This window comes from Anabrus simplex, chromosome 3 (assembly GCF_040414725.1).
Source record: "Anabrus simplex isolate iqAnaSimp1 chromosome 3, ASM4041472v1, whole genome shotgun sequence".
In the NCBI taxonomy this organism is placed as follows: domain Eukaryota; kingdom Metazoa; phylum Arthropoda; class Insecta; order Orthoptera; family Tettigoniidae; genus Anabrus; species Anabrus simplex.
The window spans coordinates 462,343,147-462,369,211 of NC_090267.1; the positions used below are offsets into that span (position 1 = coordinate 462,343,147).

Below are 26,065 nucleotides of genomic sequence, written 5' to 3' on the forward strand. Positions count from 1 at the left end.
ACTTTTTAATATCTTTGATAGATTTTGTCGAACTGGATCGCATCTCCAATGAATCCATCAGGGAGAAATGTTGCACCGATTAAAGAAAAATCCACAGTTCTAGCTTTTCAGACAAGCAACTCATTTTGAAAACATCCTAGGGATGAGCTACAAATTTTATGTAAAAATATAATAAAATATGAGAATATATTATTTATTCCTAAAAATAACGATCCTTTTCTTAGCCATCATTATCCGGTCGATTAGATTAGCAGTTTGCCATTTTCTACCACTACGATCGCTAATGTGTGTCAATGCAGAGTTTCACTTAAGCCCTCAACTACATTATGTGTGGACATTTTTCAAGAAAATCAAAACACGCCTGTATGTATTAAACCAAGAAACACATTACAGAAAGAATTATGCAAGTAAGTTAATTTGGCTAAAGCAGGGCCTCTCAGGGTGAATGTGCACGGTGCAAAAGACGACTTGGCTTAGTTGACCAGAGTGCAGACCCCCCACTCCTCGATTTGCAACAATAGCGCTTTCTCTCTCTTTCCTCACGCCTGTCTCGCTCGCTCCGCCTGTCTCCCTCTGCCCCACTTGTGCCGTAGCGCTCCAAATACGGGCTGAGTTGAGCCGAGTAGAGCCGAGCTTAGCCGAGTAGCCCAGAGACGAAGCGTTGATCCTGAGCCATGCCGAGCGGCACCGATGCACAGTGCACGGAGCTCTTTCGCCTCGATCTGCACGCGTGAGATTTTGGGCGTTTGAGAGGCCCTGGGCTAGAGTTTGAATCAAAAAGAAAACGAGTAAAGAAACACGCGACTTAAGGCTGTTTTTCCGGAACTACATTCAGGCCGGAAGTGATTTTTCGAATTTCTTTTTAGTTAGAGCTATTCAAGACTCTTTCCGGGTCCTTTAGCCCTTCAACTTTCGGCACAATTGATGAAATTGCTTAATTTTATGTTTTTCGTAGTATGGGGCCCCCTGATTTGTCAGCTAAGAAATGTTTTCAATATTAAAATGCGCGGAGACGTCTACGATGATCTGGACTTGTACGAAGAGTAGGGGCTGACACTATTGCGAAGACAGGTTGCATGTTAGAAGTCGCCGGTAGGAGACCAAAAAGACGACCAGAACAGCGATGGAGACAACGAATCCATGTAGCGGACCCCGCCAGCAGGAGGGACAAACGCTGAAGAAGAAGAACATATATTTTGACCAAAATATGGCTTCCGATTCAGATAGCTAGAAATAAAATTCATGAAACTCAATCGTCAAAAGTTACCAGTGTTTCGCCCAGAGTGCGGCATGGGCTCATCAGTTGGATACCGCACCTTTTCCAAGACACTGGCCGGCTAGCACGCCGGTAGCGACACCACTGTGTGTGTGCGAAAAGTTTTCATTCCCCACCCTGAAGGGGTGGGGCGGGCCACCTGAAGGTTTACGCCCTCCCTCTAGCCGAGAGCTTGGGCGGGGAGGAGGAGATGTGTGGAAATTGGAAGTTGGGAAAAGGCGATGTGAAGAATGCTGGATGGAAAAGGAAAGGCCTCGTGTCTAAGGGGGCTTTAGTATTATGATGAGTTTTTATTGTTTCTGTTACCGTGTTTTGGTGGTAGTTATGCATGAAAGAAGGTGCTGGGTGGTGAATAGGTCTCAAGCTACTAAAGTGAAATTAATTTTAAAATTTAACAAGGTTATATTTTCTTTGCAAAATTAGGTAACAACAAATAGAACAGGTATTTAGTAGCCGAAACACGATTGAAAAAAATACATTTACATAGGTACCCCATTTGGGGCTTCAAAAGTCAGAAACATAATTCTTGGGCAATCAGCTCAGTTTTACCCCAAACACAATTTTAACAGAGGGGCAGAAAACCCCATTCATACCTAGGAGCCCTTGCTCCACATTACACTGAAAAGCCTCCTCGAGGCATACAACATACAATTTTCAAAAGAGCCACTCGCTCTCAATTTTAAGCCTCTCCCAGGCCACACCAAACTCCACCTTTAAGCTGTCCTCAAAGGACATATACACAGGGGTAAAATACCCAACCTACTGAGGTCTATTAAATGACAAGAAGGTTAATACATGACCTCTAAAATACAATTTGAGGGGAGGCGAACTTGCACTCCTAATACACTTTGTTTAAGACCTACTTGGCCTTAGGCCGTTAGTGCAAGGGCTAGTCCCATACTACAGAGGTGACTTAAGAAAATAACAATTTACATTACATTACGGAAGAATTGGTTGAGAAAATAAGTTCACCTCAAGACAATGTGAGTGGGAGCTCGAGAGGGTTAGCACTCTCTATCCCAGTATGTAGCTTTACAAGAGAATAGATGAAAAGAGAAGTTACATTTTAGGAAAAGGTTACATAGTGGAACGCTTAGAACCCGCCCCGAAAGTTAAACTGCTGAGCTAGCAAAGAAAGAATTTATTAATCGGCCATTACCTTGTTGTTGACCGCTGCCGAGGAAAGAGGCGCTTCCCGCCTCCTGCTAAGTACTTAATACACTGAAAGATGGAACAGAAGTGGCGCAGAGACCCAAAAATCAGCAGTTTAAATACTCTCGCGGAAGTTTCTAGGCGTTAGGGGAATGAAAACACCCTCCCACAAACACTTTATTGGGTAGGACACAGCAACATATTCAAGTTGGGGGAAGATACATCTGATTGGATAGAAATAAATTTAAGAAATTCGGGATTGGTTAGGTTCAACACAAGGGGAAAGAAGGGGTGAATATTGCCAACTTAAACAATGACTGAAAGAAATTTAACAAAGAACAAACTCTTGAAATTAAATTTTCTCCAAAAAAACAGTTCTTTCACTTCGCACTAGAGTGCACCGTTGTTGATCTTCAGTAGTGTCCTCTAGAAGAGAAAGTTCGCACTTCTAACTACAAGTGAAACAAAAACACATCAAAAATGACACAGTTCAAAAACTCAAAATTTTCCACGTGGTGACATCTTCTGAGAAAGTAGAGAATTAATAGCGTAGATAAAGTTCAGACTTCCTCCAGCAGAGGAGTTTCAACTGGCGCACATTTTAAATTAGCGGAGTGGAGGTGTACCGCCCGGTACAGACCTCCCCCCCCAAAAGTTCCTCCCGGGGTGACACATGAAATGGTTTGCAAACATGGTCCAAGTTTTGATGTAGATATGGACATTAATTGCCAAAAAAAATTTATAAGATTTTCATGATTTGGTTTGTTTCAGTTTCAAAATTTTGTTGTTGCAGGAGAAGTATAGTCTTTAAGTTTGTAGAAGTAGAATTCTGAAGATAAACTTTTAATACTTAAAAGTGATGAAGAATTTTGCAATGTCCACCAACTATTGCTTGTTGGTTTCCCAAGTGTAGTCATTACTTATAGTAACTGTTCATGTAGTTGAGGTTAATGAAGTTGGATGGCCAGACCGGCCGTTGCAGCTTGCGTCCAACGGAGGCCGCTCGGACCCCTCAAGTACCCTGAGATACCGCTCGCCCGCACTATGAGGGGAGCAGAGGTGTTGAAGCACGCCGCGCCCGCGGTGAACATATACAGGCTGCGGGCAAGTAGCAGGTCGTGTGCCGCACATCAGCCTTGGCCGGGAGGAGAGCTCCGGCTCGCCGTGCACATGTCGTCCTCGCTGGGGCCGAGGGGGCCCGTCCTCGAACCCAGCCGCGGGACAGCGCCGCGCGGCTGCGGGGGCACTGAAACATAAAGCTAGGCGGCAGAATTGTGTTGGACCATCATCTTTTTTGAGGGCACAGGCATTATGGAGAGGTTGAGGGGCCAGCGGCGTGTAGATATCCATGGCATTTAATATTATGAAGCCACAGTGTGTATTGGAGCAGGAGACGGGAGCGTGGTAATGGCCGTGGCAAGGACAGGATGGCAGTTTAACAGTCGGGGGACGTTTACAAGAAATGCTTACATATAAAACAAAATATTATAGAAGGAGCAGAATGCCTTAAGTGTGGAACTCAAAAAAAAAAATTTAACCATCATATTCCTATCAAATTATATGAAGCAAGTTAACACAAAATTTACACCGGTTTCACCTGGGACAGGTGAACCCTAAATATCCTCTCAGTGGCTGGATTACTTACTAACAATAAGGTAACCGGCGTAATGAAATCCAGAATAATGCATGGCCCATGGAATCTGGGGGCAAGCTTGCCCGCGGGAACAAAGTTCTTGACCAACACCTGGTCACCTACCTTCAAAGTGGTGGGTCTCCGTCCACGATCATACCTTTCCCTAACCTTTTCATGAGATACCTTAAGATTGGCTTTAGCCTTCTTCCAAAGATCTTTAATGTTATCCGGATCTATTGTCTCGGGTAGAATGTCACTCAGAGACCAGAGGTTAGAGAGCGGCGTGTTGGGAACAAATTTGAACATCAAAGAAGCTGGAGTGAACTTATGAGATTCATGAACCGCCGAATTCAAAGCAAAAGCTAACCAATGCAGGGACGTGTCCCACCTGGAATGATCTTCATGATGATAGGCAATAAGTGCGGACCTGAGATTACGATTAACCCGTTCATGGTTGAGGGTAATAAGCAGAAGTAGTTACATGAGAGATGGATAAGTCAAAACAGAATTTACGAAATAAATTAGATGTAAAAGCCTTAGCATTATCAGATACAACATATTGGCACGGACCAAAAGAAGCAAAAATAGAATTTAAGCAAGTAATTGTAGACTGAGCGGTAGCCAGCTTAGTCGGAAATAACCACGAAAATCTGGTAAAACCATCTGCACATACAAAGATGAACTTGTTAGCATTACCCTTTGACTGGGGGAAGGGTCCTACATAATCAATATACAGGCGTTCCATGGGGCGCGATGCTTGATGCGAAGACAAAAGGCCTACCTTGGTGGACATGGTGGGTTTACTGAGCAAACAAGATTTACAAGCTTTTACAAGTTCACGAATTTCGCCGTCCATACCTTTCCAGATGAACATTTCACGAATCTTTTCACGGGTTTTAAAGATTCCAAGATGCCCTCCTAATGGGGTCTCATGATAATACTTGAAGATCATAGGTACAAGAACCGCTGGAACAACAAATTTCATCAACTTATCATGCCTCGAAGGGCAACATAAAACACCATTCCTCAGAACATAAGGGACAGCATGTTCCCCAGAAGAAAGGGTTTCCATTATCGGAGCCAGCGTCGGATCTTCACGTTGGTATTTCTCAATATCCCTAAAAAGCATGGGAGCATCTGTTAAGATGGCATTAACACCAGATAGTATGGACTCGGAAGGTGATGAACTGTCGACCGGTTCGTGGGTCTCGACGTCGTTATGAAACATACGGCTGAGTCCATCAGCAACAACATTTTCGGTACCTCTGATATGTCTAACATCAAACTGGAAGGCGGAAATACGAATAGCCCAGCGGGCTATACGACCAGTACGACGCGGCCTACCTAAGACCCAGCTTAAAGCTTGATTATCTGTCTCCAGGTCGAATTTGACATGTTCCAGATAGAGACGGAATTTTTCTAAGGCAAATAAGACTGCCAACCCTTCGAGCTCATAGATGGAATACTTGGCTTCTTGAGCCGATAGAGTCCTAGATGCATAGGCGATGGGTCGCCTCCCTAGTTCAGTCTCTTGAAGAAGGACTGCAGCTACAGCTGACGATGACGCGTCCGTTTGGACGATGAATTTCTTTGAGAAATCAGGCATAGCAAGGACAGGGGCATTACAGAGAGCTAATTTCAGATCTTCAAAAGCGGCTTGTTGAGAAGGTCCCCACTCGAATTTGATGCCTTTCCTACGAAGAAGGTTTAAGGGCGCCGCTCTATTAGCAAAGTTAGGAATGAACTTTCTGAAGAAATTCACCATACCAATGAACCTGGCGATACCTTTAATGTCCTTGGGAGGTTTAAAATCACGGATGGCCTGGGTTCTAGAATGATCGACTGCTACCCCATCGGGTGACACAATATGCCCTAGGAATGACATAGAGGGCTTAGCAAAGGCAACCTTGGACAACTTAACAGTTAACCCAGCCTTACGAAGGCGATCGAGAACTTCTCGCAGATGATCTAGATGTTCTTCAAAAGTCTCTGAAAATACGACGACATCATCCAAGTAGTGATATAAGTACTCAAATTTGATGTCGGAGAAGACCCTATCTAGTAGCCTAGTGAGTACAGCTGCTCCGGTGGGGAGCCCGAAAGGCACGCGGTTGTATTCGTATAAATTCCAGTCCGTGGCAAACGCTGTAAGGTGTTTAGACTCTTCGGCAAGGGGAATTTGATTATAGGCCTGATTCAAGTCCAAGATAGTGAAGAACTTGGCCTTACGAAACCATGAAAAACAAGAATGAAGGTCAGGAAGGGGCACAGATTGCAACACCACCTTCCGATTGAGAGCCCTGTAATCAATGACAGGCCTGAAGCCTCCTTGGGGTTTCGGGACTAGAAACATAGGCGATGAATACGCCGACTTAGAGGGCCTAATAATACCATCCTTCAACATCTGATCGATAATTTCTTTCAGAGCCTTCATTTTAGGTGGAGATAGCCTATAAGGTGGAAAACGGACAGGAATCGAATCGGTGACCTCAATTTTGTATTCAATAAGGTCAGTAACACCAAGAGTATCAGTGAACACCTCGGGAAACGACTGACACAGTTTGCGAATACTATCAGCCTGCTCCTCAGGTAGATGTCTAAGGTCTAACAACATCTCATCCTGGGTAGGCGAAATAGAAGAACATGACACAGAATTACACTTTAATAGTGGTATTTTACAACTAGAAGCAAATTTGAATGTGCACGACCTAGACTGGAGATCGAGCACAAGACCAGTGTGAGAAATAAAGTCAGCTCCCAATATAATGGGGCAAGACAATTGCTTGGCCACAAACAATTTAATTTTCCATGTAAACTTAAAAATACGAATTTTGACCAGTACGGAACCTAGAATTTCTAATGGAGATGAATTAGCCGAAACATATTGAATAGGAGATGGGACGTAGTCAGGTAGTTTACAAACAGCTTTCAATTTAGAATACCATTCAGCCGAAATAATCGAACAAACACTGCCTGAATCTAAGAGAGCTGTTATAGGCTCGTTATTTAACTCAATCTTAAGAAAAGGAACAGGTGCGGGGGTATCCGCCGCAATCCTAAGACACTCTTTGGGACATTCAAAAGATGTATTCGAAGACTTATCGTTCCGTGAATTCTCGACCTTTTTGCCAGGGGCTGAGCCTTGGGAAGCAGAATTAGTTGACTCAGCCGCAGCCACTAGTCACTTTTGATTGTTGTTGGAAGTTACACCAGAAGTTGAGCAGGAGGGGGTGCTATTCGAATTGGGACAATTCTTTGCGATATGTGAGAAAGCCCCACATTTAAAACAGCCTTGTGATGAACCCGCTCCATTATTTGCCCTACTAGACTTGATCAGAGGACACTTATTGCGCAGATGGTCAGGCGACCCGCAAGCATAACATTTACGAGGGGTGACTGATCGGCGAGGTGGAGGCCGAGTATTACTAATGGAAGGCGGGGGTTCTTTCGCGACACGCAAAGAATCGGCGAATCTAACTCCTTCCGCTGAGACGGCCAATGCTTCAAGTTCCGAGAAAGTTTGCGGGCACGCCGCGAAATACAAATATGACCTATAGGGAGGTGAAATTCCCTCTACAATAGCCTGTACAATCTGATCTTCAGGAAAATGAAGGGCAAACACCCTAGTATAAAACTTAATGTCCTGTATGAAATCAGCCAAGTTTTCATCCAAGCGCTGTACACGATAATAGTACTTCTGAATAAGGGAGGACCTGGCCCTAGCCGGGATGAAATTAGCTAGCAAATGGGCATGGAAATCCTCAATAGATGATTGCTCGGCAATGGCTCTTACGATTTTATCAGAGAGAATACCAATAGCATACGGATAGATAATTTGCAAAATTTGACATGGAGACAGAGAAAACACAAGGGCATGATCCTGAAATTCCACTAGAAATCTTAAAAATGAAATTACATCACTGGTGGTATTAACGGAAAACTTAGAGATACCTCTGAGCAACATTGCCAATGGATGAGGCAAGCTGCTAAACCCGGGTGACATAGTAGGTAAAGGTTTCAATGGTAATGAAGTTAATTCAGAACGGATGTTACTCAATGATGCACGACGTTCAGATTCGTTGTCCAATGGGGCAGGGATAGTTTGAGCAGCAACGGTTACCCTATTAACTTCTCCCTTGGGAGGCGCTTCCTCACTACCAGTATTCACTATGGTGGGTTGATCAGATTTGGGAGGAACTTCCCCAGTTAACAATTGAGTGACCTTACTAGATAATTCGGAAATATTTTCCAGGAGCGTACTAGCTTCCTTCCTCTGAACGTCATTCAGTTTTAGAGACAACAGATCGTTAACCCTATTCGAAAAATGATATAGCCTGCCTTGCACACGCTTAATTTGATTAGGAGACGGATCATTTTCATCAAAAAAACTAACTACAGAAGCTAGCCCAGTAACGTTCTCCGTGATCGTGGAAAGAGAATCGTCAATTTCTTTCTCTCCCAAATTGGGGATGGAAATGGGCAAATCAAGGGACTCTCTAAGCTTGTTAGTGTCTACTGCAACCGTGCCTCCAGATTGCACATTTCTGATAGTTAATTCATAGATCAACTCCTCCTTGCGCAAGTAGTTAAGAAGGAGAACATCGCGAGGGCCGGGCATGATGACCGAACAATTTTGAAAAGTCAAAAAAAAATTCCATCAACTGAGAAAATAGTTAGAGTTCGGATCTAAACAATGTCTAGCCGTCAAAAGGGGCTAAATTGAGACCCATTCAACCACGCTCTGCTACCACTTGTTACCGTGTTTTGGTGGTAGTTATGCATGAAAGAAGGTGCTGGGTGGTGAATAGGTCTCAAGCTACTAAAGTGAAATTAATTTTAAAATTTAACAAGGTTATATTTTCTTTGCAAAATTAGGTAACAACAAATAGAACAGGTACTTAGTAGCCGAAACACGATTGAAAAAAATACATTTACATAGGTACCCCATTTGGGGCTTCAAAAGTCAGAAACATAATTCTTGGGCAATCAGCTCAGTTTTACCCCAAACACAATTTTAACAGAGGGGCAGAAAACCCCATTCATACCTAGGAGCCCTTGCTCCACATTACACTGAAAAGCCTCCTCGAGGCATACAACATACAATTTTCAAAAGAGCCACTCGCTCTCAATTTTAAGCCTCTCCCAGGCCACACCAAACTCCACCTTTAAGCTGTCCTCAAAGGACATATACACAGGGGTAAAATACCCAACCTACTGAGGTCTATTAAATGACAAGAAGGTTAATACATGACCTCTAAAATACAATTTGAGGGGAGGCGAACTTGCACTCCTAATACACTTTGTTTAAGACCTACTTGGCCTTAGGCCGTTAGTGCAAGGGCTAGTCCCATACTACAGAGGTGACTTAAGAAAATAACAATTTACATTACATTACGGAAGAATTGGTTGAGAAAATAAGTTCACCTCAAGACAATGTGAGTGGGAGCTCGAGAGGGTTAGCACTCTCTATCCCAGTATGTAGCTTTACAAGAGAATAGATGAAAAGAGAAGTTACATTTTAGGAAAAGGTTACATAGTGGAACGCTTAGAACCCGCCCCGAAAGTTAAACTGCTGAGCTAGCAAAGAAAGAATTTATTAATCGGCCATTACCTTGTTGTTGACCGCTGCCGAGGAAAGAGGCGCTTCCCGCCTCCTGCTAAGTACTTAATACACTGAAAGATGGAACAGAAGTGGCGCAGAGACCCAAAAATCAGCAGTTTAAATACTCTCGCGGAAGTTTCTAGGCGTTAGGGGAATGAAAACACCCTCCCACAAACACTTTATTGGGTAGGACACAGCAACATATTCAAGTTGGGGGAAGATACATCTGATTGGATAGAAATAAATTTAAGAAATTCGGGATTGGTTAGGTTCAACACAAGGGGAAAGAAGGGGTGAATATTGCCAACTTAAACAATGACTGAAAGAAATTTAACAAAGAATAAACTCTTGAAATTAAATTTTCTCCAAAAAAACAGTTCTTTCACTTCGCACTAGAGTGCACCGTTGTTGATCTTCAGTAGTGTCCTCTAGAAGAGAAAGTTCGCACTTCTAACTACAAGTGAAACAAAAACACATCAAAAATGACACAGTTCAAAAACTCAAAATTTTCCACGTGGTGACATCTTCTGAGAAAGTAGAGAATTAATAGCGTAGATAAAGTTCAGACTTCCTCCAGCAGAGGAGTTTCAACTGGCGCACATTTTAAATTAGCGGAGTGGAGGTGTACCGCCCGGTACAGTTTCCTTTAAATTAAAATACAGAGACGCAATGTGAATGATACAGAGCATTGATATAGCCTAATGATTTATGAGAGTGGGCTAGGGAAAAGGTGTAAGGCGAAGGTATTGTAGAACGAGGAGAAGTTGGTGAGGGAAGTAAGAAGAAGGCGAAGTAGATCTGGGGTTGGTGGAGGAGTAGGGTGGCAGGATTGGGACGGTAGGTGATCGAAGATGTGGACGAGGTGAGATAGGAGGAGGGTCAGGCCGGGGACGACTGCGAGGTGTGTTAGGACGGTGCAGGGGTTGTGGGGGAGAATGCGAAGGTTCCACACGATTATGGCGACCATAGATGTGAATTCCGGAAGCGATGAGGCGCTGGACGGCGTCTGAAGTGGGTAGTTGAATCCGCACCAGGAAAGTAGGTCATTCTCAGTTATAGATGCGGAAGGCGCGCTGTACAGGGATGTCTGCCTGGCGGAGGTCGTGGGCAAGAACGGCAGGCGCTATGCTGGGATCGATCCCGCGGATGACGCAGCTGTAGATAGATGGTGGTGTGTGCTGAGGTAGGTGTACCATGTTCTCCGGAGAAGCGACGGTATGTCCCTCGGCAGATGGCTGCGTAGAAGGAGGGTGAGACGTTTGAACACTGATGGGAGGGAGGGGGAGAGAAGCTTGCGAGAGGAAGAAAGGATGAGACATAGTCAGAGTAGTAAGAGAAGCAGAGGTATGGGCGACATTGGTGGTAGTGGTGGTAGTAGTAGTCATACTAGTGGTGGTGGCAGATACGATACAAGGAGTAGTAAGGGTAGCGGGAGTAAATAGTAGTAGTAGGAGGAGGGGAAGGGCAGGAAGACACTGGTAAGGGGTGGTGGGGACTGGGGAGGCGTAATGTCAGCACTGGCAGCCAGTTCTTCGTCTGCTTCAATCTCAGCTTGGAGGTGAGCCGGTGTAGAAACCACGGAGTAGAGGCGGTGATGGATGAGAGCGCCGGTTTTCTGGACTGAGAGACAGGCAGCGGCAGATGTGTAGTAGAGCAGGACCTCTGGTGCTGGGTCGGTGTCGTTGTAGAGGCGGTGAACAAAGTAGACACCGGTCGAGAGAAGGGTTTCACAGATGTCCTCTTCCGGGATATCGGGATCAATGTCCTGGATGATGCAAGTGGATAACATTGCTGGGGAAGGCCGTCAACCTACTTATGGACAGCCAATTATGCTATTTGACCCGGCGAGGTGAGATGTATAGTTGAGGCTAGAGATGGGCAAAAAATAACACAACAGTTATTTTGGAACTGTTCCGAACTCGGAACTGGTCTCTAAGTGAACAGTACGCCGGAACATCCTGTTCCGAAAGAACAGTGTTCCGTGTCGCCTGCACTCCAGCGAGATTGGTCTAGCAGCATCCTGTTCCGAAAGAACAGTGTTCCGTATCGCCTGCACTCGGCGGGACTGGTCTACCGAAATCCTGTTCGGAAGGAACAGTGTTCTGTATCGCCCTGTTTCATAAAACTAACTCATATCATTAGAACTCATAAAAATATTTAATGGTTAACCAAATTCTGTTTCATAAAGGTGTATACATGACTAATAAAATGTCTTCACTCATAATATTAGTTAATTAGTCAGTTGATCCAATTGGAGGTTAGAATCGGTTTGTTGCACATGTTCTTCGTATGTGTTTGTTCGCAGCAGTAGGCTATTGCTTGACTACAGCTGCATATTAATCCATATGTTCAATAGGGTCACTTGATATTTTCGTTGTTCTGACTTTCGGTACATAGGAGAATGGGTACCGGTAAAAAGATTTAAAGTAATGTGAGAGAAGAAATGTTCTTTGAGGAAAGTTTTTGGGTTGCAGCCTATTGCACACTCTATAACCCTCCTTTCTTTTTCTTGTTTATGTGCTCTTAAAAACCTCTGTTGAGATGGACTAGCAACATCTTGGTTTACCGGTGGTATAAGCAGAGCATAAAAGGGTAGACTGAGTCTCCGAACAGAACTGCACCGGAAAAAGGTCTCCAACCATCAGTCATCTTATTGTTCAAGTCACTTAGCCTTAGAGCCCTAGCATCGTTGACATTACCAGGCCAATTCTCACAACATAATAGAATTCTAAGTGGTGGTGGTGATGATTATTGTTTTAAGAGGAAGTACAACTAGGCAACCATCCTCTATATGTTACTAATCAGAGAAAAAAAATGGAAGGGATCCAATTCTTCGAAAAATGAAGGTATCGTCCAACGGAAGACAAGGGCCACGAAGTGCGTGAAAAAGAAAGACTCCCTAGGTCTCGCAACCTAATACCATCGGGGTCAGAAAAGAACAAGAGTTGACCAAGGGAGGTCGGATAGGATAGATGGAAGTGGCACAAGTAAGTGGGAGCAATGCTAGGATTCAGCTATGAGCCCCGTGGTCGCCAATCCACGCTATCAACTGTATAATTCTAAATTTGGTCCACATATGAGCATTACATTCAAGGAATGTTTCCCATACCAATCAGCAAATGCTGGTTCATACGCACTTGGTGCATCAATTTCTGGCGTTCCATCAAGTACTCCACAAACTAAAGGAATACCGCCAAGTTCAGTGAATATGACAAATGCAGCACTTCGCCATAGTCAGCTAACCAACATGCGACATCATGAGGAAGGGTGTCATCTGGCGCTGACATAACTCTGCAGACTGTCGTTTTTTAAATACCATGTATGTCAGAAACAGAATGCTACTGTGTACTAATACCTAACCAGTTCAGTGCAATCTGAAGCTGCTGTTTTGGGGTTAGTGCTTCATTCCTTGCATTCTCTTATCAAGCACATATTCAGATGTTCTGTAATCCGACGTAAATCTCTCGTTGTATTCATATGTTTGTTCCCCACCAGTGCATTCGCTCCTCATCACTATTTGAATCAGAGTCAACCCGTTCACTGATCTTCATAATCTTATGCCAAAATATTAAAATACCACTCACTTTGTGTTTTTTTTCGTTATTGGCTTTACGTCGCACAGACACAGATAGGTCTTATGGCGACGATGGGACAGCAAAAGGCTAGGAGTGGACAGGAAGCGGCCGTGACCTTAATTAAGGTACATCCCCAGCATTTGCCTGGCGTGAAAATGGGAAACCACGGAAAACCATCTTCAGGCCTGCCGACAGTGGGGTTCGAACCCACTATCTCCCGAATACTGGATACTGGCCGCACTTAAGCGACTGCAGCTATCGAGCTCGGTCCACTCGCTTTGGTTTCACTAATAATGTAGATTATGAGTCGAAATACACTCATGGAAATAATCCCACTTTTATTAGTCATATTGTCCTTGAAACTGTTTACAAATATTATTAGGAATATCTACTAATACTATTTACTCATAAACTAATGGGCCTAACTAATATTATTACCTAATAACTCTATGAAACGTAATACTCATAATATTAGTTAATATTATTGGTTTCTTACTAATAATATTAGTGAAAAATGTTTTATGAAAGGGGGCTGTACTGTACACTCGGCGGGACTGGTCTAGCAACACCCTGTTCCGAAAGAACAGTGTTCCGTATCGCCTGCACTCAGCTGGATTGGTCTAGCAACACCCTGTTCCGAAAGAACAGTGTTCCGTATCGCCTACTCTCGGCGGGACTGGTCTAGCAACACCCTGTTCCAAAAGAACAGTGTTCCGTATCCAGGTTGGCTGATTGTTCCGACTCTGGGCGAACGTGAGTGCTATTTCTCTGCACTGGCTTCGAAGTTCTTAGAAACTTGACTGCACTGGAGCATCAATGGAAGGGGAAGGAACCCACAAAATATGAAATTGTAAGACGTAGAGGCGCGCATCTCGGTCAGCATTTTGACAGACAACGAAAGTGTGCATGGCACTGATTTTTAATATTCGTATGAATTCTTGATGCGTGAAACCACGTGCATCATCAAAGTATTCTTTTAGCGCGATTTACGGCTGTCTGTGTTGCGCTATCCACTCTAATTTTTTCATAAGAAGTGTTAGACTATTACATACCGACATATAAAACATGGCGATATCAATATACCAATTGTTATTGAACAAGACCTAATTATTTCATATTTTACTGGTACCTGTCTTCTTAGTTAATCTATAATTGTTATTCTGTCTGTAGAAACTAATTTATTTATTAGGCTGTATGATAGGTACCTGAAAAATGAAACATTTAACAACAGATCACACCTGAAAATTAAATTAAATTTAATTAAGGTGTTTCTTTCTCAGGTTTCATTAATACCCACTTTTTGTGATTAAAACTATATTTCAGCGTTCTCTACATACATTAAGAGTAAAGCATGAAACTAACAGTGAGGAACCAATTTTATAATGAGCATTTATGAGGTTCGTTAATGTTTTCTAATTCCCCACTGCCTAAACCTTTTACTGTTATTCGGAACATAGTATTTTTTCGGAACCGGAACAACTGGAACTGTTCCGGAAAAAGAACAACTTCGCCCATCTCTAGTTGAGGCGTCACCCCGGCCGCACAGAAATGTAGGATATGTGAGGGAATATCTGAGACAACTTACAAGGAGACTGCGACAAAAAGCCCCGCCGACACACTTACGTCTAGCCGCTGACAAGTGTGGTGCTTGCATCGTTGGAAATCGGGTACATTCGGCCACACTCGTTACCGGCCCCGCGCTTTCTTTGTGGTGATCAACGATGATAGTTTCGGCTGCAGTCGGGTAAGTTCGGCTGACAAGTGTGGTGCTTGCATCGTTCAAAATCGGCAATATTCGGAGCCCCGATGCTAGTTTCGGCTGCGTAAGTGGGTGTTCCGTGTATCAGCTGCATTCGCGCCAATAATATTGTTACATAGTTTTCTGAGTTTTGTCTCTCAAGTGTAGTGGATAGTTTTCTCTTGTACCTCATGTGTGGGTTATGTTGCTGTTTTCTGCTACGTATAACGTGTACAGTTGATTAGTTAGTTTTTGCCTGTGTTATGTGAGTGAAGATTTAATTAGAGTAATACTGCTGCTATTTGTGCTATTGTGTATCTGCCTTGTGTGAATATTAACGTAGTATTTGTGCTTATATTATAGGGTAGATATCCTGTTTAAACAACATATTTAATGAAAATATGGATCGCTTTGCATGCAGTCATTGCGCTAAGACTTTTAGTCACAATAAAACTTTGGTGAAGCATATAAAGCTGAAGCATTCAGGTTCGAGTACACAGTTTATCTGAAATTTATGCGATTTTAGAACCGACTCGAAATTTTCCTTGACGCGTCATTTGAAAGGGAAACACTCATCACCAAGGTCAGAAAGTAATTGTAATGTCAAGTGTCCACTGTGTAACGAGACTCCCGCTACAAAACATGATATTATACAGCACTACACATCAGAGCACGAGGTATCTATCGTGAATACAACTATCAAGTTTTCGAGTGAAGAGGAGTTCTATAAATGGAAAAATGAAACCGAAAAAGAAGAAGTCTGTGAGTTTGTAATATGGCGATCAAAATATGTTAATAAGAAAGAAGGGTGTGCAAAAATGTCATTTAGATGTCATCGTGATGGTGTCTTTAAGACTGAAAGCAAAAATATACGCCACTGTAAAATGTTAGAGAGCAACAAGATTAATGGACATTGTCCCGCAAAAAATGATGTAAGCTTTCATTCGTCAGGCGAAGTAACAGTTTTGTACTGTAAAACTCACGTAGGTCATCAACCAGAGTTAGGTCGTCTAAGACTATCACAAGCCGAAAAAACTGACATTGCAGCCAAGATTGCAATGCAAGTTCCATTCAATAAAATACTAGATGATATTAGAGATTCCTTGGGTGGCTCAGGGCTAGAACGAATCCACCTACTCACTAGAAAGGATCTTTCTAACGTAGAGCAGCAGTACAGTTTAAAATCATCCGCAGTTCGACATAAAAATGACTGTACGTCTGTCGAATCGTGGATTAATGAGATGGAGATTGCTGGTGATGTCGTGATGTTTTACAAACCGCAGGGTATTCTTCTAGAAACCCATCCTCAACTGCAAGCTGATGACTTCATTCTTATTATGATGAATGAAGCACAGAGGGAAATGCTTCGGCAGTATGGCAACGATTCTGTATGTTTTGATGGTACTCGTGGCCTCAGCAATTGCGGATTTGAACTTACAACTCTTCTCGTTCTAGATGATCTTTCTCAGGGATTTCCATGTGCTTTTATGTTTTCAAGTAGAAGTGACACATGTGTTATGACACTGTTCTTATTTGTTATAAGAAATGCAATGTCAGAAGCCCTGCAGCCAAGAGTATTTATGTCAGATATGGCAGAAATGTATTATAATGCTTGGTCTGCGGTAATGCTACCTCCTGAATTTCGCCTATTTTGTACGTGGCATGTTGATCACGCCTGGCGAAAAAATCTTTCAAAAGTGAACAGTCGCGAGAAACAGGTTGAAGTGTACAAACTGCTGCGTACTTTACTAGAAGAGGGGGACGAGGTAGCATTTTCAAAAATGATAGGACAAGTCTTAATCATGTTGAAAAATGACCCAAACACCAGGGCTTTTGGTATGTATTTCGAAAATGAGTACAAACCGTGTGTTTCTAATTGGGCCTACTGTCACCGCCTGCATTCCGGACTAAACACAAATATGCATCTTGAACGAATGCATGGTGTATTGAAACACATTTACATGGGTGGAAAAAAAACCTAAGAGGTTGGATATAGCAATTAATACGCTTATGACTTTTGTGAGAGATAAACTCTATGATAGACTGATTCACATTCACAAAGGTAAAATTACCAGCAAATTGTCGGCGATCAGACAACGGCACCAAAGCTCACTGCTGCTATCTGAGGAAAGTGCTGTCTGCGAGGGAGAAATATGGAGGGTTTCATCACGAAACAGGAACGAAATTTACGAAGTGAGGAAGACGGATAAACCGAGCTGCAGCTGTAGTTTACAATGTGCTGAATGCAAAGCATGTGTTCATCAATACATCTGCGGCTGCCTTGATTCGTCTATTAAATTCAATATGTGTAAACATATTCACCTTGTCTGCAGAATGATACCAACAACTACAGAGGGAGGAGACGAGTCTTCAGAAAGTAGCCTAATTATTCAAGAACAGCCACACACTGAGGAGCAAGATATTATTCTTAGATAGTTACAAACTACAGATGTCACGAGAAAATGTACAAACATAGAGCAAAGTAAGGCGAAACTTCTACATGCATTCAAAGAAATTCTCGATCAAGCCGACTGCGAAGAAGACATATATATTATTCAGAGACAAATTAAGCCCATTATTCCAACTCTTCAGGCCCGAAAATCAAAATTAACGTTTCTATCTACGCCAGAGTCTACTGCAGCAAAAATCACTAAATTTGAACCTCAAAGGAGGCTATTTTCAACCAAGAAAGTTCAAAAGAAGACATGTTTATCTCTTTCTAGACCTACAAACGATGAACAGGATAATATTGCAGCACAGTTGTTGATACTTCCGGAAACTCAGTCGAACGTTGGTGTAAATCTCTAATCACGAGACATTTTACAGTTACATGTTAGTGACATTATTGTGTATATCATTTTTTTGTACGCACCGTTTTATTTCTGAAGTGGAACTGTTTTTAATATTACGTTTAATTTAGTGCGTTAGGAGACTGCTCTCTTTTCTTCCCTGACAGTTGCTGTACTCTATCGTGAGAATGAAGTGACTAAAATGTGTGATTTTAACGTAATATTGTGCAATTTCTGAAGTGCAACTTTTTAAATAATAGCCTACGTTTAATTTAGTGCGTTACGAGACTGTTCTCTTTTCTTGAGCGACTGACAGTACTCTGCCATGAGAATCAAGTGATCAGACTGTGATTTTACCGTCAGATTATGTGTAATTTAGTGTATTGGGAGACCGTTCTCATTTCTTGAGTGACTAATTGATGTATTATTCCATGAAAAAGAGGTGCCTAAACTGTGTTTTGAATAACGGTGTATTCTACTGTGAGAATATATCCGCAAGCCTTGAACAACTTCAGTATTTTGGTGAGTACAATAATGTTATTTTACATTTAAATATCTGAAATATTTCCCGCTCCTGCCTTCCTTTCAAATGCCACGTTGCTCGCGCGTGTCCGCTCTTGATGTTGCTCGTACAGTAGTGCGAGCGAGGCCTCTAACGAGTGTGACCGAATATAGCCGATTTTCAACGATGCAGACACCACACTTGTCAGCGGCTAGACGCAAGTCGCCGACACCACTGCTGCTTGCTTCAATGCTTTCATTCCCCACCCTGAAGGGGTGGGGCGGGCCACCTAGAGGGTGTCGCCCTCTCTCTGGCCAAGAGATGCGGGCGGGTTGGGGAGATGTGATGGAAGAAGGAGGTGGGTAAAGGATGTGAAGAGTTAGGAGATGGGAGAGGAATTGTGCCTATGTCTGGGTATTACACAATTGCTTTATTTAAGTCATAAGTACATGATACATAAAACATATATGATTTACGAAAGGGTGTGAGGGATAAGGGGGTGTGCAAGGGGGAGAGATGAAGCGTAGAAGGAAGTGCCGGGGTAAAGGTGCAAGGTAAGGAGATGAAGGCTGGCTGTCATGTGATTAAGTGAAGTGAGGAGAAGTCGAAGGAGTTCAAACGTTGGGATGGTTGGGGGGATGAAACCAGTCGGAGGAAGGGGAGGACAAACTGGTGGAGATGGGTAAACAGGAGGAGGGTCCGGCCGGGGTCGGCGACGAGGAAAGGTAAATCGGGTCGAAGGTTGGGGAGGCGAACGGGAGGGTTCCACACGATGGTGACGGCCATATAGCTTGATCCCATGAGTGATGAGTTGGTTCACGTCTTCGGGCGTCGGCAGGTGGAGGCGAACTAAAAACGTTGGACCATCAGCGTTGTGTATCCGAAGCGCTCGTTGTACGGGCAGTCCTTGCTGACTGAGGTGAGTAGCGATGTCGTCAGTAGGAATGCTTGGGTCCACCCCGCAAGCAACACAGCTGTAGTTATGAGTACGGTTGGGCGACGGTGGTGGTGATGGTGAATTGGCCATGTTTGTTGAAGTCCCGGTGTTTGTTCGCTCGGCAGGTGGCTGGGAGGTTATACACTGAGGTCTTGGTTGATCAGTGGTGGGAGGGTTAGGGAGTGTAGACATCATAAGGGGTAAAGGATGGGATAGAGTTGTAGTGGTGGTAGGGTGGGTTGGGGAGGTAGATGCAGAGGTGGTGGTGACGGTGGTGGTAGTAGTTGTGGTGGTAACAGGGTTGGTATGACTAGGGAACAACGGTGGCGATGGAGGAGGGGGTGACACCACTGCAAGCCATACATGTGATAAGCACAATGCAGTGCCGACGTACTAGGAGAGAATTGCATCTCCACTTGCTATATTGCCCTCCCGGTCTAGCATGACCAAAATATGGCTTCCGATTGAGATAGCTAGAAATAAAATTCATGAAACTCAATCGTCAAAAGTTACCAGTGTTTCGCCCAGAGTGCGGCATGGGCTCATCAGTTGGATACCGCACCTTTTCCAAGACATTGTGCTTATCACATGTATGGCTTGCAGTGGTGTCGCTACCGGCGTGCTAGCTGGCCAGTGTCTTGGAAAAGGTGCGGTATCCAACTGATGAGCCCATGCCGCACTCTGGGCGAAACACTGGTAAATTTTGACGATTGAGTTTCATGAATTTTATTTCTAACATATATTTTGTTAAAAAAAATCATTTTCTCAACTTCTCATTAATTTACAGCAAGTAGCGGCGACTGGGGGTTAGAGGTAGGGGGGCAAAAAATATGCAGACAACAGAAAGTAGCCGGGTTGAGGGATATAGCGGGCGGAGCGCGGGAGGGGGGGGAGGTTTATACACATCAAAACTGAACAAAAAAGCTGCAAAATGATAAGTTTTTAATGGTCTGTGAGCGAATTTCGACAGAAAGGTAAAGGTGGTCAGTTTACTAACTCAAGTGCGGCAATAATAGTTTTTTGAGATTTTGATTCAATACTATACTTTCACCAAAGACACAATATTACGCACATATTACAATTAAATAGAAGTACGGCGTGATTATCAAATTTAAAAAAATCATTTAGTATTTGACTATACTCTAAGAAACTAACAGACAATATTAAAGAGACTGCCAGAGTGACGAATGCACGCGGCAAGCAGGTGAATCATACCTCAGTGTCCATGACCTTGGCAAAAAATATACCCCTGTTACCCTTCCTCATAGCATTTACAAAATCTCCACTACTTGCTGTGGCGGTATACAAATCGGTTAGCCGCGACGAACGACATTTTGTGCGTATTTTTTATAATAATTTTGTTAATAATGAAAAATTTGCACAAAAAAATTCCTATAATTCCTAGTTTCAGCTGGCTAAAATGTAATAAGAATGTAATGTTTTCTCTATAATGTGGGTGGGGGCAACTTTCCCCCCCCCCCCTCTCGCCCCCCTTAGTCGCCTATACTGTTTACAGCGATACTAAGTGACTCGCAGGTTGCTCGGTGAAGGTGAGGGGTTAGCGGCCATGGCCTATACAAGGAACTGTCCAGGCATTCACCTTAGTGCAGGGGAATGAAAAAACACGGAAAATATAGCTACAAGAATAAAACACGTGTCGAGCGGTTCGCGACGTGTAGCGAGTGTTAGTGCCGCGGAAATTACGACGTATTTTGGTGAAGATGTATTAGACAATGACGATGATTTTGATTTCAGCTTTGGTGATAGGATAACAGAGATACATTTCATCTCTATGATTCCATCCACAGACAATAAAAAATATGCTAGTCGGCGATTTGTGTTGCGTCAGAAAATAGGTGTACGGTAAGGAAAGATGCAAGGACAATGTACGCTGCCTGCTGAAATGTGCCCTTGTATTTCAACTCCTGTTTCGAGTCATCATACTAAACTCAACATGTAAAGGTAAGATACAAACACATGTTATCAGTGTTTGAAGAAAATTATTTTTACAAAGCATTCAGTAAAATACCATGCACGTTTGATCAAAATAATTTGCGATAACGTTACGTTCGGTGGACATTTCCTGCTGGACGATAATTTATCGTCCATAACGGGTAACGGGTTATTCATATAGAGTAACGACTGAAAATATAATGTTCACAAGCAATGACTCGGTAAGTAATTCAGTCAAATATGATTTCCTGTAATTAAATGTCAAAAATAATAACAACCTTTTTTTATTATTATTAACATTATAATACCAAAAACACACAACTAACCTAATTATTTCTTTGTTTTCGACGATATTGAGTGCTATTTGCACCATTTTCCTTCTGCGGAAACTAAAATCCCTCATACCCGGCGAGTTGGCCGTGCGGTTAGGATCGCGCAGCTGTGAGCTTGCCTCCGGGAGATAGTGGGTTCGAACCCCACTGTCGGCAGCCCTGAAGATGGTTTTCCATGGTTTCCCATTTTCACACTAGACAAATGCTAGGGCTGTACCTTAATTAAGGCCACGACCGATTCCTTCCCAGTACTAGCCCTTTCCTGTCCCATCGTCGCCATAAGACATATCTGTGTCGGTGCGACGACGTAAAGCCAATAGAAAAAATTTAATATATACTGTATTAGGCATGTTTTCAAAAGGCTATTTGCACTTAAATAATTCTATCTTAACAGAAATACTAAAGGAAGAGGTTGTTACTTTTAATCCTTCCCTTACAGTCAACTAGCATCTTTCCCCGCCCTTTTCCTTCAATTCCGCTTTCAAATCCCCAATCGTCTTTGCATCTATATTATTTCCTATTTCTTTCAAAACATCAGTAGAGTATGGTAACTTCATTTTCATGTATTTAAAGAAAGAGTTTCGTTTCGATTATCATACATTTAGAAATACTCCTACCGAGCTCGATAGCTGCAGTCGCTTAAGTGCGGCCAGTATTCAGGAGATAGTAGGTTCGAACCCCACTGTCGGCAGCCCTGAAGATGGTTTTCCGTGGTTTCCCATTTTCACACCAGGCAAATGCTAAGGCTGTACCTTAATTAAGGCCACGGAGCTTCCTTCCCACTCCTAGCCCTCTCCTGTCCCATCGTCGCCATAAGACCTATCTGTGTCGGTGCGACGTAAAGCAACTAGCAAAAAACAAAATACTTCATATAAGTCTCATGTAAAACAATGGAGAAGCGGAAAGCGCATACCATGTATTACCATTGCGCTGCCTAGCGGACAAGTTTTGCCTGATACATCCCTATACCACCAGGAAGATCGAGACGGTGGTGCCCTAACAGGGGATCTAGTTACCGGTACTGTTACAATATTCATATTTTTGGGAATAACTTCTTTTTCTTTCAATTGCAAACACAATTTTTATGGCTCAAATGATAGACAATTTCAATGTTAGTTCAGTGGTTGACTTAACTCAACTCCCTCAAAGTGGGTGACAATGTTACTACTTGGGACCGTCGATTTCTGTGTTCGTTGTTCGTTCGTTCGTAATTTGTTTACCCTCCAGGGTCGGTTTTTCCCTCGGACTCAGCGAGGGATCCCACCTCTACCGCCTCAAGGGCAGTGTCCTGGAGATTCAGACTTTGGGTCGGGGATACAACTGGGGAGAATGACCAGTAACTCGCCCAGGCGGCCTCACCTGCTATGCTGAACAGGGGCCTAGTGGAGGGATGGGAAGATTGGATGGGACAGGCAAGGAAGAGGGAAGGAAGCGGCCGTGGCCTGCGGTTAGGTACCATCCCGGCATTTGCCTGGAGGAGAAGTGGGAAACCACGGAAAACCACTTCCAGGATGGCTGAGGTGGGAATCGAACCCACCTCTACTCAGTTGACCTCCCGAGGCTGAGTGGACCCCGTTCCTGTCCTCGTACCAGTTTTCAAATTTCGTGGCAGAGCCGGGAATCGAACCCGGACCTCTGGGGGTGGCTGCTAATCACGCTAACCACTACACCACAGAGGCGGACTGTGTTCGTTGTTATGACACTAATTACGAGTGTTTCGTTGGGACAGTATGGTACCGCACGGCGCTTACCGTACCTTTCTGTTATTTTTCTCCTCTTAACTTCTTGAGGGTAATACTGTCCGGCCACGCGGTATAGGGGGCAACGTGTCCGTCTGTCACCCGGCGGCCTCGGATTCGATTCCCGGCCGGGTCAGGGATTTTTAATTGTAAATTATTAATATCCCTGACCTGGGGATTGGGTGTTTGTGTCGTCCTTAAAGTTCCTTCACATACAACACACTACACTTCCGTAATTCCACTTACACGCAGGTTCCTCTCAAATGGTGGAAGCAGTGGCAAAAGATCTGTAGAGGTCGACGCCACGAACAAATATCATTAAAAAAAAAAATGTTGATTCTAAAGGAACAATTCGTACTGTAGTCGCAAATAACGATTTATATGGGTCATACAATTGCATAATTGTAGATCTTACTCAAAAGTCCACGTCGTAAGACACGTGGAGAGCGTGCCTAATAATGTGTGAACATTTCAGTGGCTTGACGCTTGAAGTAGAGGATACTGATGCTAAAGCCATATACATTGAACCAGCGGAATCTAATGTATTATCTGATAAAGATTCGGCTGAGGAAGATGAACGGGGTTTCGCAGATAGTCTTACGGGACGTCAACTCTGAGCACCAGCTGAAGCAGCAAATTCCGCACAGCAGTAGAGAATCCATGCCCGATAATGATTCACGGCCCGCGAAGAGAGCGAAATTATCACCTCATCCACCAGCTACCAGGATGGCAGATGACCTAGTTCCCACAACAGCCCACTTCCCTAGTGCGATTTTTTTCCAGTTTTCGAAATATGATGCTGACTGAAATATTTGAGTTGTTTTTTGACGATGAAATTGTGAAGTTCTTGTGCTCTGAAGCCAGCAAACGTGCGCTTTAAAAAAAATGGAGAAGCTCCTAAAGTAACCCCCAAAGAAATGACAATATTCGTTACCATTTTACATCTAAGTGGCTATGTGCAAGTGCCGCTATCGAAACGAGGCAGGTGCAAAATATGTACAGTGAAACCCCTCAATTTGGACACCCCTTTTGATTGGACATATATTGTATGCTCCGTTTATTCCCCTATACATTTACATTTAAAAAATCCTCTGTACATTGGGCACCCCTCAACTATGGACATTGGACAGCCCTTAATTGACAGTTTGGACAGGTACAAAACTTTTTGTTTTACTGTTTTGTAATGTTTTAGTGCAAGTAATTTTAACATTGTATTTGAAAATGCGCCCGCCTCTGTGGTATAGTGGTTAGTGTGATAAGCTGCCACCCCCGGAGGCCCGGGTTCGATTCCCGGCTCTGGCACGAAATTTGAAAAGTGGTACTAGGGCTGGAACGGGGTCCACTCAGCCTCGGGAGGTCAACTGAGTAGAGGGGGGTTCAATTCCCTCCTCAGCCACCCTGGAAGTGGTTTTCCGTGGTTTCCCACTTCTCCTCCAGGCAAATGCCGGGATGGTACCTAACTTAAGGCCACGGCCGCTTCCTTCCCTCTTCCTTGTCTATCCCTCCCAAACTCCCCATCCCCCCATCAGGCCCCTGTTGAGCAAAGCAGGTGAGGCCGCCTGGGCGAGGTACTGGTAATCCTTCCCAGTTGTATCCCCCGACCCAGAGTCTGAAGCTCCAGGACACTGCCCTTAAGGCGGTAGAGGTGGGATCCCTCGCTGAGTCCGAGGGAAAAACCGAACTTGGAGGGTAAACAGATAAAGTAGAAGAAGAAGAAAAAGGAGTTGAAAGAATTAATAGAAAAGACAACAGGGTTAGCACATAAAAAACCCAGTTTCAGGCGAATAAAATGGAATAAAAATTTAATTTTTACTCCACAAAGTGGCCGGGAGGGGGGGGGGGCGACTGTCCCCCTACCCCCCCCCCCTTAATCACCACTACTGTTGAGATACAATGTTTACAATGTGCTACGTCTTCCGGAATGTTTTAGAACAAGTTTGTTACTTTCGCAGATTTATATCAATCTCATTTTTGACGTTGACAATTTGAATTTTTTTTTTGCTAGTGGCTTTACATCGTACCGACAAAGATAAGTCTTATGGCGACGATGGGATAGGAAAGGGCCAGGAGTTGGAAGGAAGTGGCCATGGCCTTAATTAAGGTACAGCCCCAGCATTTGCCTGGTGTGAAAATAGGAAACCACGGAAAAACATCTTCAGGGCTACCGACAGTAGGATTCGAACCCACTATCTCCCGGATGCAAGCACACAGCTGCGCGCTCCTAACCGCACGGTCAACTCGCCCGGTGAAAATATCAAAAGTATGAGCAACGCGCTAATACTAACTTACCATCCGGTGGCGGTCTGGATAACAGCGAGTTGTGTTGAAAATAGGCCCTGTACTGTACGAGGTTACAAACCTACAGCTACGTACGTATTACCATATAATTCTACTGAAACTGACAAAATTTTAATTCTTGGTGTGAAACTTCATCAATTTTCTAATTGTAATCAGGTTCTTACCGTATCCATTTTAGCCTCATCCAAGACTTCATCTTGGAGCTTCTGCGAAGGGGCAGCATTCACACCGAGCAGACAGACTGCCACAATGCAGATGAATCTAGCTGCCATGGCCATAACCAGTCACGAGTATCGAGAAGACTGATACATGTTTTATACCTTCCTCTTATCGAAACAGTGACGTTGATTTAGAATAATTACAAAATCTAATAAAAATACGCCATTATCTCAACAAGCACACGTGAAGATTACAGGTCAATTGATAATTAGTGGATTTCCACATACAATAGTTCATGTGGTAAATAAGTTCAGAATCTTCTTCTTCGTCTTCTTCTTCTTCTTCCTCTTCTGTATCTGTTTACCCTCCAGGGTCGTTCT

General features: G+C 43.5%; 1 protein-coding gene across 1 annotated transcript in view; it reads right to left on the reverse strand.

Annotated features, from left to right (window-relative positions):
* LOC136866517 (lipase 3) overlaps window positions 1–25,836 on the reverse strand; it is a 105,992-nt gene extending 80,156 nt beyond the window's left edge. The window contains exon 1 of the mRNA XM_067143564.2: window positions 25,691–25,836. Coding sequence (XP_066999665.2) covers window positions 25,691–25,804 — 114 coding nt within the window. The 5' untranslated portion in view covers window positions 25,805–25,836. The remainder of the gene's footprint in view (window positions 1–25,690) is intronic.
* Between the last annotated feature and the right edge of the window lie 229 nt (window positions 25,837–26,065).